The sequence below is a fragment of the Platalea leucorodia genome, assembly GCF_965183815.1.
Source record: "Platalea leucorodia genome assembly, chromosome: 11".
NCBI lineage: Eukaryota > Metazoa > Chordata > Aves > Pelecaniformes > Threskiornithidae > Platalea > Platalea leucorodia.
Genome location: NC_138833.1, coordinates 18700745 through 18718443, shown reverse-complemented (window position 1 = coordinate 18718443; position 17699 = coordinate 18700745). Strand labels below are relative to the sequence as shown.

At 52.9% G+C, this 17699-nt stretch overlaps 1 protein-coding gene across 1 annotated transcript in view; it reads left to right on the top strand.

Annotated features, from left to right (window-relative positions):
- FAT2 (FAT atypical cadherin 2) overlaps positions 1 to 11163 on the top strand; it is a gene marked incomplete at both ends in the record, with an annotated part of 46282 nt that extends 35119 nt beyond the window's left edge. Inside the window, 5 exons of the mRNA XM_082323855.1 lie at positions 673 to 818; positions 4155 to 4596; positions 7106 to 7259; positions 9207 to 9799; positions 10631 to 11163. Coding sequence (XP_082179981.1) covers positions 673 to 818; positions 4155 to 4596; positions 7106 to 7259; positions 9207 to 9799; positions 10631 to 11163 — 1868 coding nt within the window. The remainder of the gene's footprint in view (positions 1 to 672; positions 819 to 4154; positions 4597 to 7105; positions 7260 to 9206; positions 9800 to 10630) is intronic.
- Between the last annotated feature and the right edge of the window lie 6536 nt (positions 11164 to 17699).

Sequence of the window (17699 nt, the reverse complement as noted above, 5' to 3'; positions counted from 1 at the left end):
CAATTCTGCCTGCAATTTCAAAACCTAAACTCTTAGAGCTTGAAAGTTTCATTTAGTCTTTTTTTTTTTTTTATTAATCTCCTGTAACATGTCATTAAATAGCAGCAACATCTATCCATCTCATTGGGAAAAGTCACTCATACCTAGCAGGTAATGAAGCTCAGTGATCAGAATTTCAATCTTTGAGCTCCTGTGTTGATCCTGGAGTCAGCAAAACACAGACTAACTGAAAAATTGAGGGAAGGCAAATAAAGCACATTTGTTATACTCACTGTAGAATACTTCAAGAAATAAATGGAGGGAGCAGGGCTAGAGGTTAGCATCACTTGGGCAGGAATAGTAGGGGGGTACCATAGAATAACATAAAGACTTATTAAGGATGAGGAAATTCAAGGGTGTTGTAGACCATGCTGAGGGCACCTCGAAGGTGCTATAGGACAGAAATAACAGGATTGCTATTGTAGGATTGTTTTACAGTTGAGTACATAGAAGAAATACGGGGAGCTCCAAATGGGAGCTGTGGGAGATACAGTGCAGCTGTACATGGGTTGCTGTAGACGGGACTGGTCCTGGACAGTTATGATGTCAGGCTGGGAAAAGAGGCAAGGTTGGATACAGTCCAAAGTCTCAAAGTGTGACAAAGATGAGACCTTTCACTCATTCTCCTTCCAGGAACGGCTGTGAGATTTGGGGGCCACAGCTACATTTGGTACCAGCACTCACAGATCGGCTCCTGGCACATGCACTTTCGCCTGAAGACCCACCAGCTGCACGCTGTCATCTTCTACGCTAATGGGACTGACCACGCCACTTTGGAGGTACGTACTGCAATGCACAGGGATTTCTTTCCAGCATAAAAAACACTTACTCTTTTGGGAAAGGGAGTCACAGAAAGAAGATGCAATAATATGTACCCTTAATATTCATCTAGCTAAAATATAAGACTTGGGAAGACCAAGTGAGAGCCAAGCACAGTTTGGCAATTGCTGCAACCACAACTAGTGAATTGGTTTTCTACATCTGTGAATGCACGTGCTCGTCTCTGATGTGAAGGCAGCATACACCCATATCATAGATCTACATCATCTTTTTTCCTTACTGCTTGCTTTTCCATCCCTCTCTTATATCACACCTCTCAGGGTAAAGAATTTACCAGGTGGAATTTTCCCCAGACTGGTCTGCTTCCACTGTAGCAAAGGGCAAACTTGCACCCAGACCTTAGGAGTGGAGTCAGACTCCCACTGAGCACACAAACCATTTGCCAGACCATGTTATGGCTCAATCCAACACAGAGGAGGCAGCCACCCTGGGCTAGAGGGTAACAGGGTAGATATGAGGATGGCACAGGTGAGCTCTGAGAATGGGAATGGTATCACCAGCCTTTACCACACCATAGCACATGCATCTAATCAAATGGACCACAAATTAAAGGTCCTTTATGGTAATGGACAGAACAGACAAAACAGGAGTCTTAAATACTATTTCTCAACCTCCACTCTTTCCAACCATTTTATTCAGGCAGTTTCACTGTTTAATACACCTGCTGAGCCAGGAACATTTCAGTCTGATTGCTCTCCCTCTGGCTGCACACTGAATCAACCCAGCATTCAAAGATCATCTCCCTCTTCCACTTTGACAACAGAAAGAAAGCAGCAGATGACAGGGGTTTTGTATATTCCTCATCAATTGAATTCGGACTAATTGGAGAACAAGATCATCAGACGTACTTACCAGCTTATGTAGTCCCTGAGACTAATCACATTTAGATCTACACACTGTAACCTACCTGGAAGTGTTCATCCTGTCCCCGAATTCCCTCATGCCTTCTCATGGTTTCACAACCCCATCTTCCTATTTTGAAATACTTTTCTTTCTACCCTTATAAAAGACCCACACAGACAGGGAGCTGCACAGCAGCCAACGTCCAGAGACCTGCCCAAAGTACGTATTGCAAGCTCCTGCTGCCACAGCCATCGCTCCTTAACAGCAAGAGCAGAGAAACATCATTCATGTGTCCTGTACTCACCTCTGAGAGTGACTTTAAGCTGCACTGTAAAGGGCTGATGAGAAAAAAAAAACTTCTTGAGAAGGGTCTCTAGCTTTCTGCCCCATCTCTGGGAAAGAGAGTCACCAAGTAGTTCAGCAGGAGTCCAGCACTCAGGATGGTGCTTGGAAAGGATGAGATGGCAGGAAGGTCTACTGAGCCAGGCCTAACACACAGAGTCAAGGGAGAAAAGACTCATTATTGACGGAGTTCAGTGTGCCCATGAACTCCTGTACCCAGATGTCTCCACAAGCTTTTCAATAGGAAACTTTCATAAAGCCTCCACCATAAAGTTACCTGTGAATCATTTCTTCCCTGACTTACTTTATTAAAAATATCTCAGGGATCAAACTTTTTCTAGACCATCTGGCCTGAAAAAACTGAAGGAATCCCTCAAGATTATAAGCTTTGTGGACTGCAGCACTCTAGGTATGAGCCAAAGCTTTGAAAGAATCATAACCGATGGTTTGTAGATTTGGCGAACAGGGTTATTTCTCCCAAGGGCATGCATATCATTGCCTTTACAATCACTAAGCTCTCCTGATGTTCAGAAACTGGGTGCAGCAAGAGGATGGCAAACCAGGCAAGCTGCAAAAGACTTGGCAGTCTGTCAGTTCTTGCTCCAGGGAATTGAGTTCTCAGCTGTGTCCCAGCCCCAGAAATTGATAAACCCAATCTACAGACACGTTTGAAGTGAAATCATGTTCCTCCAGATAAAGTGAAGTGACAAAGTTCTCTGGTGCGCTTGCCAATAGTGCAAAGAGATTTACACACATGTTGCCCTGAGGCCCTTCCACGGCATGTGCCAGCTGCATCTAGTTCTTCCTTCTGTCAGCAGTTGCTCTCTCCTCCCACTGGGGTTTGTTTATACTGTGGACTTCTCTAAGAGTTAACAGTTGTCCTGCTCTGCTTTTGACCCCTCCAGAGTAGGCCCATGATATCATATGTAGGTTCCTTTAGAGTTCAGTGCAGCCCATAATCACTCCTCTTCTAGCGTCTTCCAAGCATCACCGCTCCTCACTGTCTCTAATGCCTCCCATGGAGATCTCTTTTGCCTGGAATGAATTGCTTGATGTTATACAGCAAGCTCTGCAGGTTTTCCATGAACGTTTCTTTCCATCTTTTTTCTCCTTCTCCATAGGCTCTTGGCTTCTATGAGAGAGAGGTTTTATCAACAAAGAACTGGGGGAAAAAAGGTGAAAGAGAGGTTTACTCCTGACTTCACCCTGAAACACCACAGCTGACCTTCCCTTTCTCCTTCCATATGAGTTTTAAAGATAAATCTTGGGCCACAAATAGGAATTTCTGACATCCCAGTTTAATGCAGAAGACACTGGTGTGGTTCACTTTTAGAAGCTCAAATATCTTGTCTCCCTCCCATCTGCTGGAGATCAAGGATTGGATTGCAACACCTATCAGCAGCTTTGGCCTGGTTTTCCAGCAGGCTGGTTAGGAGCTGGGTACAACAGTAATTCCTTTGTCCACCCCCCAACTCCTTCTTGCCTCCTCCAAAGAAAGCTGCCAGTGCTCCTCCTTGCCAAGGTCCTTTCAGAACCCTCACCCATGCCAAAGGGGGAACTGCTCCAGCACCTTCCCCACCACTAACCAGACAGCGAGAACAGAATAAACGCCACGTGGCCCAGAACAAGAGTCTACCTGTGACTGGTGATGGAGTTATGGATGGTCTGAATACCAGGGCTCTGATTAGGCTCAGGAAGCAGGCAGAAGGGTTGAGCAGCTGCAGGAGTATGAACACATGGCTCTGCACCCTGTTATGTGGAAAAATGAGCTTTCCTCCCTGCACACTGCTCAAAGGTTGCAGGGAAGGACCACGGGTGAAGTTGTGCGATAGATGACGGTGTTTTGCAAAATAAAGGAGGTTGCAGTCACTTAAACAGGCTTTAATTGATCCATGCAGAGCTTAATATAGGTGAAAGGGGCTGCATTTGCCTAGCTGGCAATTCCTGGAGTCTGAAAGTTGGGGGTTCACCTTGACTCTCAATGCTTAGTCAGGGAGAGAGGTGAACAAGCAGCAGAAGTGCTGAAAGCCTCCACGAACAGCAGCCACCTGTATCACGGCTAACCATGACTTCTGGGATGTGTTTTGCAGATGGTTAATGGAGTACCTCAACTTGGGTACAGCTGCCGGGGGAACTACACCGGGAACCTCTCCTCCTCACGTTTTGTGAGCAATGGCGAGTGGCACTCAGTCTTCCTGGAGGTGAAGAACACATCTATCCGCCTGCTCATCGATGGACTGGGAAACGCCTCTCTCCAGCTGCCAGCGACCTGTAGCATCTCCCAGGGCAGACGAGACTTGCTTTTTGGGGGCCTCCGGCAGCCGCTCCAGTCCCAGAGAGTCACGCGGGGGTTCAGGGGCTGCCTGGATGTGGTTGCAATCAACGGCAGAGAAGTGGTTCTCCTGCCCGGGAAAGGGCAATCAAAGGAAGTCATGGAGGAGGTGGGAATAAAGCAATGTTGCTCCCCCACCGGTGCCTGCAGCAGCAACCCATGCCTCAACAACGGGATGTGCTCTGAAACTCATGGAGGAGGTACGTGTATATCCCACGCAGAGCAATAAGCAGTGAGGGGAGGGAAAGATGCAACATCTTCATTCATCCCTATGTGAGGGGCTACTCCAGAGGAGAATCAGAGGTGCCCTGTCCTGGGGGACCTCAAGTGACAGCTGACTCAGTGCAGCAGCAGCTGGGGGGTATGAGATCATCATCCTGGCTCTCATCAGCCGACCATGGCCAGAGGGCAGGAGGGTGTTTCTAAGGAGTGTTCATGACCCAGGAGAGTGCAGTGTTGCCAAAAACTCAAATGCAAATAGAAATTCCACCCACCCCTCTGCATTCTCTTTGCTTAAGGAGCCATTAGCAAGGCTCGAATCGGGCAAGATGGGATCATGCAGTGATGGTATCTGGGCAGAAACAAGCCAAGATCTTGGTCTATTCCCACTGCACTCAGTGACTCCCCGGGGCTATGGGAAGGGATGTGGGAAAACCGTAAGCTCAAATTCAAGAGTCTCAGGCTAACGTGGGGTGCATGTGCTCAACAGAGGTTTGGTACCAGGCTTTTCCCAAGACAGTCTCACCACTGCCTTGTTCTTTCCACCAGAGGGTCGTCCACCAGCGAGCTGTATCACAGGGACAGGGCTAGCTTGCAGTGGCCTCAGGGGGAGGAACCACTCCCAGCCATGTCCACCCTTGTGTCGCTGCCCAACACCCACGTCCCAGCTTCCAGCACAGTGGGGCTGCACCCCATACTGCCCTGTCTTTCGAGGCAGATACTGTCTGCACTTTGGCCCTTTCTTAGGACAGAGGGGTGCTTTCCAAGCTGCTGCGTGGGGCAGGAACTCCTCCCACAGCTCTGTGCTCTTTGGGGCCATTGCCAAAGCCCACACCCTGCCCGGTGAGCGAGTGAGGACGGAGGAGGGAGCACACCGCCTCCTGCCCTGCCCACAGCCTCTGGGAACAAGATTCCCAGCCCTGTCGACTCAGCAGCTGCCTGGTTCAGGTGAACTTGTTTGACACGAGATGCATCTAAACCGAACAGTTAGCCTGGCTGGCACTCATGCCTCCGCCTTATTCTTGAGATCCTCTGCACAGAAAACCCCTCTGGCTGGGCTGGAAGGGGCTCAAAGACCACAAAGTGAAAACTCATCTCTGCTCTCAGTCAAGGCATCACACGCGTGCTTTGCGGAGAGCATGCAATAGGAGGAGGAAGGAGGAAAATCACTCCCTCGCTAATAATCATCCAGTGCCCTTCCCATAGTTTCCTTCCAAGGTGATCAACTTTTGCAAATGTCCCAGCTACCCAGGAAAGAGCCTGTGGGACATGGCCCCAGGCAGAAACACACAGGACACAACTGCAGGGAAGGGGTTGCTCAAGGGATGTTTAGTTTGTGAGGTTATCCTGGGTGCTTGGCTTCCTTGAACATTGCGGGCTTGGTCCTGGAGACCACGGGCATGCAGCACGTGTTTATGCAAAACTCTGCCCGGGGATCTCAGGCGTGGGACTACATGAACAGGCAAAGACATGTCTGTGCAAGCAAGCCCACGTAAGCCACGTGGCCGCGTGAGAACACATCTGTGCGGAAAGGGTCAAAACCAGACCAGCCGCCACATCAACCACAGCGCTCAGGACCACAGGTTCAAACGCATGTGAACCCCCGCATCCAGGAACATGTGTGTTTGGGCACACGTAGCCCTACAGGCAACGTCCAGCACCTGCTGCACAAGTGTCAGCACGTCCTTGTTGTACCACCACTAACACACATGTGGAAACAGGTCTGCATTTGTTCCGTTTGTGCTCTAAAGCAGGGATGTTTAGCTTGTGGACGAGTAGCAAAGACTTTTCAAGCGTGCTGCAAGGTGGAAGCTCCGAACTTCCCGCACGGCACCACCAGCCAAGTGACTAGCAGGAGCTCAGCACAGCCAGGGACATTCCCATGCTTAGGGCTACACTAAACAGCAGCCAAAAACACAAACAGCAGCAGCCCCCTCTGAGTCCTCGGGTTTCTCTCTGGCTGCGACCAGACACCTCCTGTAGGCAAGAGAAACCCGACGTGTTGAAACAAGCCCTTCATACCACGAGAATTCACAGGACCAAAGACTTCAGAGAACAATAATCTACAGAGGATTGCATTTAGCAGAGTCAGAAACTGTGAATCAGCCAGCCAGGCTCCCCTTCCTTTAACCTGAATTTGTCCCTCTGCTTCTCCATGCAATAAAGCTGTGCCCTGAATACATCCCTGGCAGGAAAGGGTCTGTGTCAGGAGAGGGTAGGCTTGACTTGTTGTTTAAATAGCTCTCTAGTGCCATGGCATTGCCCCAGAGCGGTCAGACAGCCCCTAGCAACTGCTTCAGGTCCTGTACTGTACCCACCAGCACTCCATGGATGGCCTGGGTGCCCAACAGCACCTCCTGCAGCAGCAGGTCCCTATGCTTAGGTAGCCAGACTGAGACCTCTGTGGGTGCCATCAGCACCAGGTACTGCTCCTCCTTGTTCTGGCTGATTCTTCCATGTGGATAGTCATGGCACTCTCACCCTCTCCAGGTTACACCTGCATCTGCCCCGGGCTGTTTTCTGGTGAGCACTGTGAGCTAGGGGACAGTCCCTGCGAGTCCAAGCCCTGCCTGCACGGGGGAACCTGCACCCTCTCCGCCACTGGCTACTCCTGCCACTGCCCTGACTGGTACCTGGGCGAAAGGTAAGATCTGGGCAAGCTTTGGGCATGACGATCTCCCATGGTGGGCTGAAAACACAATCTCTGCCAACGAGCATTGCACATTTCTGGAGCTCACCAGACACCCTGGGTTTAAGTGCAAATTGCACGTACCTGAGCATTGCAGCAGGGAACTGTCCGAAGGCAGAGCTGAGCAGACCAGGGCATAAGTAGCTCTGCCATCATGCGGTCATTGCCCCTCTGTGCCCTTCTCCTCTGAGCAGGAGGAGGAGGAGGAAAAAAAAAAAAAAAAATCTTTTCTCCTCACAGGTGCTTTGAATGCCTGCAGATGTTCTGCTTGGTGCAGGTTCAAAGCCTCTCCTTGTGAGGGGAGGGTCTCTCCCCACAAGCTGCTCCTTCCCCGCAGTGTGTGCAGAGCTCGGCTGCAATGGTGGCATCTTCCTTGCGGCCAGGGCTGCCTGGCAGCAGGGTGCGGGCAGGCACTGCGCTGGGTGGCAGGAGGGTGCCCTGAGGCTGGGGGGAGGCTGGCTGGCACAGCTGCGAGCTGCCCCCTCCCTCACTAGCTGGGACACCCACCCTGGGTGCTACGGGGGCTGTTTCTGCCCAGGACCAGCTCTGCAGGGCTCATCCAAGGGGAATTTCTCTCCCAGGTCACAGCCATGATTCATCTAATTTAAAGCTCAGCTCAGGACAGTGGGCTATGCTGAAAAGCAGGTGTAGGATGCCATTCCCCCTCTCCTGTCAAATAGCCTACATTATCATGAGGCGTTGGAGCGTTTGGCTTTGGCCCTGAACCCTACAGTTCGTATCACTTTGAAGTTCTCACCATCAGTGTTACAGCTTGGATACGTTTCCCATACATGAAATGTCAGTGCACACTTGCCAAATACCTCCAGCTAGAGAATTAACCCAAGCCCAGAGGCTTCTCTGCTGCTCAGCGTTACCCGCCGCAGCCACGCACCCCCTCCAAGCCCCCTGCCCTGCCTGCAGCCCAGCCTGGTGAGAGATGCCCAGCACAGCTCAAACAGCATCATCACATCCAGTTCATCCTTCTGCCTTAGTCATTTAGCCAGGATGAGCACTGGTCCTTTGAATCAATGCAAAGGCAGAAATTATTCGTGCAACTCTTGGAATAAAAGTATGTAGCTGAGCATTAGGTGGCAGTGTAATATCTGAAATCACTGGTCATCCAGTTGGAGCCTGGGGGTGCATGTTGCACACACCAGCTCACACATCCTAAAACACTAAGAAACAAGAGGAGTCCAAACCTCACAGAGTTTCTTTAGTAACAAGGAAAAATAAGGAAGGAAAGCCAACAAAGCATTGCATATTCCCCCTAGCGCAGGGAGATCATTACTGTTGGAAGGAGAGGTCCCCTGTACTGTCAGGGAATGCTTAGGTTGTGTGGAGCAGGACAGAGAATCAGAAATTCGGTCTCAGTTCTGCAGATGCTCCATAAAATGCCAAACACCTCTCCAACAAGGATGCCAATTCACCACTTCTCAGGCTAGATGTTCCCCAAATGTTTGCTGCAACCTGCAGACATCCACAGATCACCCTGAGACCCCACAGAGCCTGGAGGACATATGAGACTTCATAAGAGGTTAACACATCTCAGAGTGACCCTGGGCTCCCTAATTTGACAGGATGGGAGCATCTCTGTATGCAGTGTTAGCTCTAGAAACTCCAAATACTCTTCTGAGGCAGGAAGCCCCCCATTTTAATTTGTTGCATATGACTGAAAATTAGGACCATTCTGTAAAACACGGTCTCCTGAAAAGCGTCATTTTAGACTCAAGGATCATGGTCCTCTACCAGGAGAAGCAGGTAGCACAAGTCTAGCAAAAGAGGGAGAGCAGACCAGGATGGAGCATCCTTGGCCAATGTAAGTCAGAGCCCTCAACAGGATTATGCAGTTTTAGCTGCATCCCCAGGCTAATGGTGGTTGTCTCCATCCTGTCCCCACTACAGGTGCGAGAAGCTGGCTGAGGAGTGCCAAGACAACCCATGCCGAAACTCAGGGCGCTGTGTGAGCAACCAGGGCTCCATCCACTGCATCTGCCCCTCGGATTACCAGGGGGACTACTGCACACAGCCCATCATCACGCCCGCCATCGTGCCCACGCAGTGGCCAGTGGGCCCCGAGGAGATCGCAGAGATCGTAGCCGGCTTGCTGGGGGCAGCCATCCTGGCCGTGGCCTTCGTGATCATCCGCAAGCGCTACTGTCACCGGGCCAAGGCACACAAGCCCGTGGCCCGGGAGGACCCCGATCTGCTCTCCAAGAGCGAGTTCTCCAAAAGCGTGGGTGTGGGCACCCAAGCCGTGCCACCCATTGAGCTCAACATCCTCAGCAATGCAGCACACAACAACCTGGACCGGGCCACTCCAGAGCAGCGCAAACCCACCAGCACCCCTGAGTTCATCACCTTCAACTCGGCCAACGCCCCAAAGCACCGGGGCACCATCGTGTGCAGCGTGGCACCCAACCTGCCCCCCGCTGCACCCCCCTCCAACTCTGACAATGAGTCCTTCATCAAGTGCACCTGGGCCAGGGAGGAGATGGGTCAGTAGCCACAGCTTTTTCTTGCTCTTACACATCCCTCTTCCCCCTGTGAAGTGGATCAAAGGTTTGCAAACTTGAGGGCCCAACAGTGTTGGTTAAAGCCAAGCAAAAAATACAGGCAAATGCTGCTCAAGCCCTGCTACAGGTCCTTTATTGGCTCTTCCCTCCCTGCTCACCGGTACACCCCAGTTTAGAGCTTTAACCTTCTCAGTCTCGTATACAATTAGCAGGGAAACCATTAATGCATAGCCTGGATTCCCACACATCCTGGATCAAAAGACCCTATAAAAGAGAATAATGAAGCTAAGGGGAAAAAATTAAGAACCTGAAAGTCAGTGTGAGTTTTAGTGAAGGCATTTGTGTCAATGCTCCTAGGCAGAGGGATCACGCGCTCAGGGAAACACCTTGCGTGGCTCCGGACAGCAAGGTGACCGCGTTGTCCCCGTGCAGTTCATCACCAAAGGATGTTATTAGAAGGGGGTTCACCAGAGTAACTACAGGGAAAGGAGAGATCCAGTGGATCACTTGCTCTGCCCCCATCCCTTCATCATGCAAGCTTCTTGCATCCGGATGGCGTGATGAAGTGTGTCTTTTGGGTGCTAGAGCAGGGGATGTACTGGTGGGAACACTGCCCCAGCACAGCCAGGGGCGCCCTCAGGTCCCCTCGGTTCCCAAAGCAGCAACTATAACTCCCCTGTCCTCACGTGTCCTCTCTTCCCTGGTTTGCCACATCTCCTGCAGGCTCAGAATCTACAGAAGGAGCTAGTGGGAGGGCAAGAGGGGGAAAGCAACAGCTTGAACTGCGGCTAACACAACTCTGTTTTATTCCAGTTTACCCAGCAGAAACAACCTACTGGCCCCCCCGGTACCTGTCATCAGATGTCCAGGAATATTCCCACTACGAGATCATTCAAGGCCCCCCTGCATCCTCCTCCCACCCTCCTCTCCCCCCACCGCCCCCTCCGCCAGCAGACGCAGAGCCGGTCGCTCTTTATGGGGGCTTTCCCTTCCCACTGGACCAGAGCAACAAGCGGGCCCCCATCCCACCCCGCTACAGCAACCAGAACCTGGAGGACTTCTTGCCACTCAGCCCCGTGGACATGGGAGCCTCCCAGTGCCAGAATGAATATACGGCCATCAGCTACTACCCAGCCCAGCTGGTGCAGGGCGAGGGCATCCCGTACCAGCCCGACCCCGGCTACAAGCGGGTGAGCATGCGCCTGAGCGTGGCCCAGCCTTCCTATGCAGACTGTGAGGTGGGCCACCAGCCCAGCATCCGAGCCCAGCCCCTTCCACCCCCTAACTATGAGGGCTCTGACATGGTGGAGAGTGACTACGGGAGCTGCGAGGAGGTGATGTTTTAATGGGGGGCTCATCCTAAAGATGAAAAGAGAAGCACATCTCCATGCAGAACAGCGTGCTGGGGGCTGGCACGTGCCACCAAAGGGAGGCTTACGTGTCCCATCCCCCCCGGCTTGTGGCATCTCCCCCTGCATGGCTGGGTTGTAATTTGGCTGGATCTTTCTCCCCACTGCCCTCCACGGTGCTCCTGCTGCAAACAGAGGGGAAATGCTCCAGCCACTGCCGGGACACGGAGGATGCTCCTGGGATGCCAATGACTAACCTGCCTCCTTGCCAAGGGGACTTCCTCCGACACCATGCAGGACCGCAGCACACCACCTCCTCCCACCCCGGGCTCCTGGCCACAGGGATGATGAGGAGGAGGACGAGGGCAAGCACTACAGACATAGCAGCAGTTGTGGTGGAGAAGGTGCAAAAGGACTAGCGATGCACAGCCTGGGAGTGCCCCAGGTGGGATAGCACAAGCTCCCTGCCCCCAGCTCTGGCTCTGAGGGCTTGCATTGAGCCAACAGTTTGCCCAGTGGAATGGATCAGCTGGTGCAAACCCTCTTCTACGTCTGCTCCCTGACACAGGGAGAGAGATGAGGGAATGCAGCTGTCCCACACTTGTTCCTCACATCAGCATGTCCCTCACTTGGCCAACAGAAGTCCAAGAAGAAAAAAAAAAAAAATTCATTCCTGTAGAAAAGCCAAGCAACAATCTTTGTCACACCAGGAACCACCCCCAGACTCAAACCAGTGCAGCTAGCAGCAAAGCAAGACCCTTGCCCAGTCAGGCTGCACTTGCGGGAGTAAGGGAGACCCCAGCCCAAGGGTGTGAGCACAGGCACGTCCCTGTGGCTGTCATGGTCCCACGCTGAATGCAGCGGTACATGGTCCTGCCACCCAGCTGGGGCTCCCCAGTGTATCCCAGAAAGACTGGCCAGCACTGCGTGGCATCTCCTACCCGAGATGGGGCACCAAGGCTACTGAGCGTGGGTTTGCCTGTACGTCCTTGTGCTTGGGAACGTATCATTTCTTTGTGAGAGGTTTTCTTTGGTTGGTTGTTTGATGTAACTTTTTTGTTGTTGATTTTTGGAAAGTATTAAAAGAGTTTGGATTTTTTTACTATTATGATTTCATTCAATAACTCAGGGATTCCCTCGTGTATTGGGTTTGCATGGCAAGGTTTTGGTAGCAGGGGGGCTACAGGGGTGGATTCTGTGAGAAGCTGCTAGAAGCTTCCCCTATGTCCGATAGGGCCAGTGCCAACCAGCTCCAAGATAGACCCACCAAGGCCGAGCCCATCAGTGATGGTGACAGCACCTCTGCAATAACATATTTAAAAAGGGGAAAAAAAACCCGGGCAACTGCAGCCAGAGAGAGGGGTGAGAATACGTGAGAGGAACAACTCTGCAGACACCAAGGTCAGTGAAGGAGGAGGAAGAGGAGGTGCTCCAGGCACTGGAGCAGAGATTCCCCTGCAGCCCCTGGTGAAGACCATGGCGAGGCAGGCTGTGCCCTGCAGCCCATGCAGGTCCATGGTGGAGCAGAGATCCACCTGCAGCCCACAGAGGACCCCATGCTGGAGCAGGGGGATGCCCAAAGGAGGCTGTGACCCCATGGGAAGCCTAGGCTGGAGCAGGCTCCTGGCAGGACCTGTGGACCCCTGGAGAGAGAAGCCCACGCTGGAGCAGGTTTGCTGGCAGGGCTTGTGACCCCGCGGGGGACCCACACTGGAGCAGTCTGCTCCTGAAGGACTGCACCCCGTGGAAGGGACCCATGCTGGAGCAGTTCGTGAAGAACTGCAGCCTGCAGGAAGGACTCATGATGGAGAAGTTTGTAGACGACTGCCTGCCATGGGAAGGGACCCCATGCTGGAGCAGGGGAAGAGTGTGAGGAGTCCTCCCCTGAGGAGGAAGGAGCAGCAGAGACAGCGTGGGATGAACTGACCACAACCCCCATTCCCGGTCCCCCTGCGCCACTGGTGGGGAGGAGGGAGAGAAATTGGGAGTGAAGTTAAGCCTGGGAAGAAGGGAGGGGTGGGGGGAAGGTGTTTTTAAGATTTGGTTTTATTTCTCATTATCCTACTCTGATTTGATTGGTAATAAATTAATTTTTCCCAAGTCGAGTATGTTTTGCCCGTGACGGTAACTGCTGAGTGATCTCTCCCTGTCCTTATCTCAACCCATGAGCTTTTCATTGTATTTTCTCCTCCCTGTCCCTCTGAGGAGGGGAGTGATAGAGCAGCTTTGGTGGGCACCTGGCATCCAACCAGGGTCAACTCACCACACCTTGTAAGCAGGACATCCCTGCCTAGCTCCAGCCAAGGGCAGCCCAGGGAACAACAGCTTATTTTTGACACCAGCATCCCCAGTCTCTTAAGCCTTCAAAGAAGTACCAAGACAGCAAATTCAACACACCTTTGAGGATCCCATAAGAGTCAGAAGAAGGAGGCAGACCCACGGTAGCCTGCCTTGCTTCAGGAAGGCACAAGCCTCCCATATCTGTTAACTCAGGAGCAAAGGGGTTGAAAGGACCCAAATCCAAGCCCTGCCTCGATTCTCATCCTCAACAAAACACACTTGGGAAAACAGAAATTGATGTCGTCTCTGAAAATAAAGCCACAGCCCTTAAGGAGATGACTATCACCCAGTTAACCTGGAAAACACACCTGACTCAAGCATATCTGCAGAGAGGTCCCCAAAACGCCCAGCACAGGCTCCATGGGACACAGCAGCCAGCCCCAGCACCTCTAGACCCTACCCGCAGCCCCAGTCCCCTGCCCAAGCATCCCCTGGGCATCAGGGCTGCTTGCTGCTCCTCCAGCACCCGTCAGCCACCCCACAGCCCCCCGAAGCGCTGCCTGTTTTACCTCTCAAAGCTCTCTTGCACTTCCATAATTTTTTTTTTAACCAAGAACCCCAGGCTCATCACTGCTGTCACTCCCCCACGCACACCAGGCAGCCTCCTCTGGCAGGGCTCGCCATCAACTGGAGAGCAAGATCCATCTCAGAGTTTCCCCAACAGAGAACAGCTGATGACTTCACTAAAGCTCAGCAATGCTTTGAGTGCCAGTGATGTCATTAGCTACCACCATGGAGGTGGCAAAGGGAGGACCAGGGGAGCAGTGCTGCCAAGGGACAATATCCACAGGGGGCAAAGTGACCCCGAGAGTGACCGATGAGGTGGGACCGGGCCAGCCCAGGGCAGATCCTCAGTGTCCCCTGCCCAGACATCAGCCTGCTCGGGGGAAAGGCAGGACCCCAGCAGCCTCTGGCTCTGCAACCTGCACCCCCAAAGGGGATCCCTCAGGGCCAGCCCCACGCCGAGGCAGAAGGGCACTTTGCAAGACCTGATGCCATGGGTGAAGAGCACTGGTTTAGAAGATGCTCCCAGAGCAAATTAACTCCCCCAGCCCAGAAACAGGCAAACACTGAGCTCCTACTGGCTGCGCAGAGCTTGGCTAGCCAGAGATTGCCATGAGACCCCAGCAGCTGGGATGCGGGCAGGGACCCTTCCTGCCTGCACCCTGCAGTGCCCCCAAAACACTCCTGGGAGGTCCACAGGGTGGCCTGGGGTAAAGAAGAGCTTCTGAGAGGGGAGAGGAGGAAGCAGGCAAGCCCCAAGAGCTTGTTCCCATTCCTCTTCCTCCTCCTCTTCCTCAAGGGGAGGCAGTCTGGAGTGGCTGCCAGCCCTGCACAGCCCCTGCCTGGCATGGAGGGGAGCGCAGGGCAGGGGGACATGCCACCCTACCCCGCCTGGGCACTCGCCCTGCTCAGCCCCACACTCATCATCACCATCACAGGTGACATCCTGGGCAACGGCTTAGTCATCACCTCCGTCCTCAAGAGCAAGAAGCTGTGGAAGGCAGGTGAGCAGCCCAGCTTCCCACACCGGCAGGGAGGGAGGGAGGGAAGGACGGAGGGATGCCATTCTCTCCAGACTGGAATAAAACAAAAGTCATTTCTTGAAACACTCTCGTTGCATTTTTGCTGGAGCAGCACTAGGAGCACACCAGGGTCACGCCTGGGAGGTTCAGCAGAACCCTTCCATCCAGCAGCACTCCCAGACACCAGCGATGGGTTATCGCTGAGTCTTAAGTACCCACCAGAGCCCCCAACATGGTCAGAATTGTACTTCCCACCAACCGCAGCCCAGAAACCACTCTCCCAGCGCTTACTGACCCAAGCCGTAACTTTCTGGCTTTCTCTCCAGCCGGGTGCCTTAGTGCTGAACTGGGGGAGGGCGCATAAGGAAGGGCACGAACACGGGAAGGCTCGGGATGCCCAGATAGAGACACTTGGCTCAGACAACCAGCAGATGTAAAAAAAAAAATTGCTATTCACATCCCCTTCTGGAAACAAAATCAGGGAAAGGGGGTTGCATTTGGGACACACAGGGATGTTCTCACTAGACAGCCCAGATGCAAACTGGAACCAGTTCCACGGCTGGCTGACCCAGGAGCTGAGTTACCCTGAGGTTTGCAAGGGAATACAGCCTCCTTCTTTGAAAGCCAGCTCTGCTCAGCAGAAATCAGTCCCTGCCTGGATTAGGACTGATATTTTAGCTGTTTAGTTTTACTTTGTAAATCCCGCTCAACACCTCCATCATAAAAGAGCACAATCCCTGCACATTAATTCAGGCACAGTGTTTCTAAGCTTAGACATCAGTGGGTTGCGTGAAGAAACACAGGAGAGATCCTGGGGAAAATTGGAGAGTAAAAAGAGCTTTTTTCATAATGCTAAGAGATGCTTCAGGGTGGAGAAGGTTGGAGGAGAGACCTCCCAAGGTCCCTGCCAGCCTCAATTACCCTACAACCCTAAAGCACTTTGCAGACAGAGGACAGCAACATCTCTGCCAGGCCCAGGAACGGGGCTGCATCCAGGCAGGGGCAGCACGAGCAGCAGGACGAGGAAAACCCACCAGTACAGCACCCTGCTCCAAACCCCCAGTCCGACCACACAACATTTATGCTGCCCCAGCACCTTGAGCTGCAGATCCTGCCACCAACTCCATGTCCCAAGCCAGGGACTCGCCCCGCTCCCCAAAACACCCCAGGGATACCAGAGTATCCTACCTGCTGGCTCGAGAGGAGCTGATCACACAGCGAGGCTGAGCAGGGAAGAGCAGGACAGCCTCCCTCTTGCCTGAAGTGCCGGCTGCAGGATGAGCATCACCTGGCATGGCCGCACCTCCCACCACAGCTGGGCTTAATCCCAAATTAAAGCCAGGGGAGGGAGCACTTGGCTGTGCTTGTGCAGGTCCCCAACCCAGCTTTCCTCTGTCAGGATGGACTTGTGAGCTTTGCAGTTCCCTGTAGCTATTTTTAATAAAACTCTAAATGCAGCGGTGTCCCCACGGCAGACTCATCCCCCTGCTTGCTGGTGGCACGTTGGGAAGAGCAGGTTGCCAGCTCTGGGCTTGCTGGGGGAGCAGCGTTTTCTTATAGAAAAGGAAAAGATGGGTTTCACCTGCTCTGTCCTTGTTTCCTGCTCATAAACCCCAGTTTCTGCCTTCGCTCTTTGGCATTTTCAGCAAAGTGGGATGGCACGAGCCCGGCACCAGTGAGATCGCAGCGGGGAGCCAGCCCTGCTGCTGGCTCAGGGTCTGGGCAGGTTTCTGAGGGGCCTGGGCAGGCTGTCACCCTGCCGGCTTCCCGCCCTTGCTCCCAGAGTGCCGCATTTTCTCAGCAGCATGTGCTGCTTTTTCCCATAAGGCAAACCCAAATTACTCTTTCCAGCATCCGAGGTAGCACAAAAACTAGTGATGATATTTTCCTTTAGACTTTTTGACTCACCGGGGTTGCCTTGGCTGGCAGCCGCAGCGCAGGGGAGGGCAAGGGCACTGGAGATGATGCTTTGCTAAGTGACACCTGGGAAGGGGCAGCCTCGGCAAAGCCATTTCATGGAACAGGAGCAGCCCTGCAGCACTCAACCCTTGGAAGAAAGGATGGCTGTGGACCTGGCCATGGTGACTCCCCATGGTCAGAAATACCCCAGGAGCTGCCTGTGCTCAGCCGCTCCTCCCGCCCTGGGGTTCAGGTGGCCTCGGATCCCCCTCAGGGAACCACTCTCCCCATCAGTCTGCATACTTTAAGGAGACTTTTCTGCCACAGCTTCAAGAGATTAGCTTTTTTTAGCCCTGATTTCCCAAACAGCCCTGCTAATGACACACCGCAATGGCATGCATTACTCAGCAGTGTGAGGATAAGCCGAGCTGCAGCGATGCTGGCACGGCACCCGGCCGTCTCCGAGCATGGGCTGGCTTTTGCTCCTTTGATCTCTCGTGGATCAGCAGCAGCTCGGTATCAACACGCTGCTGCCATCGGCACATGCCGGGCTCTTTTTTCAGCTGCAGCCCCACTTTCAGCATAAACCAGGCTGCTGGGTCCCAGGGCACAGCCGAGAAGCCAAGGCACAGCTTTGATGGGGCAGAGAGAAGAGCCAAGCCTGACGAGCCGATAAAGGCTTTGGCCACAACCTACTTGCACAAATGCATTCAGAAGAAAAATTCTAATTTTCAGAGCAGCAAAGCTGAAACACTTTTATTTGAAACC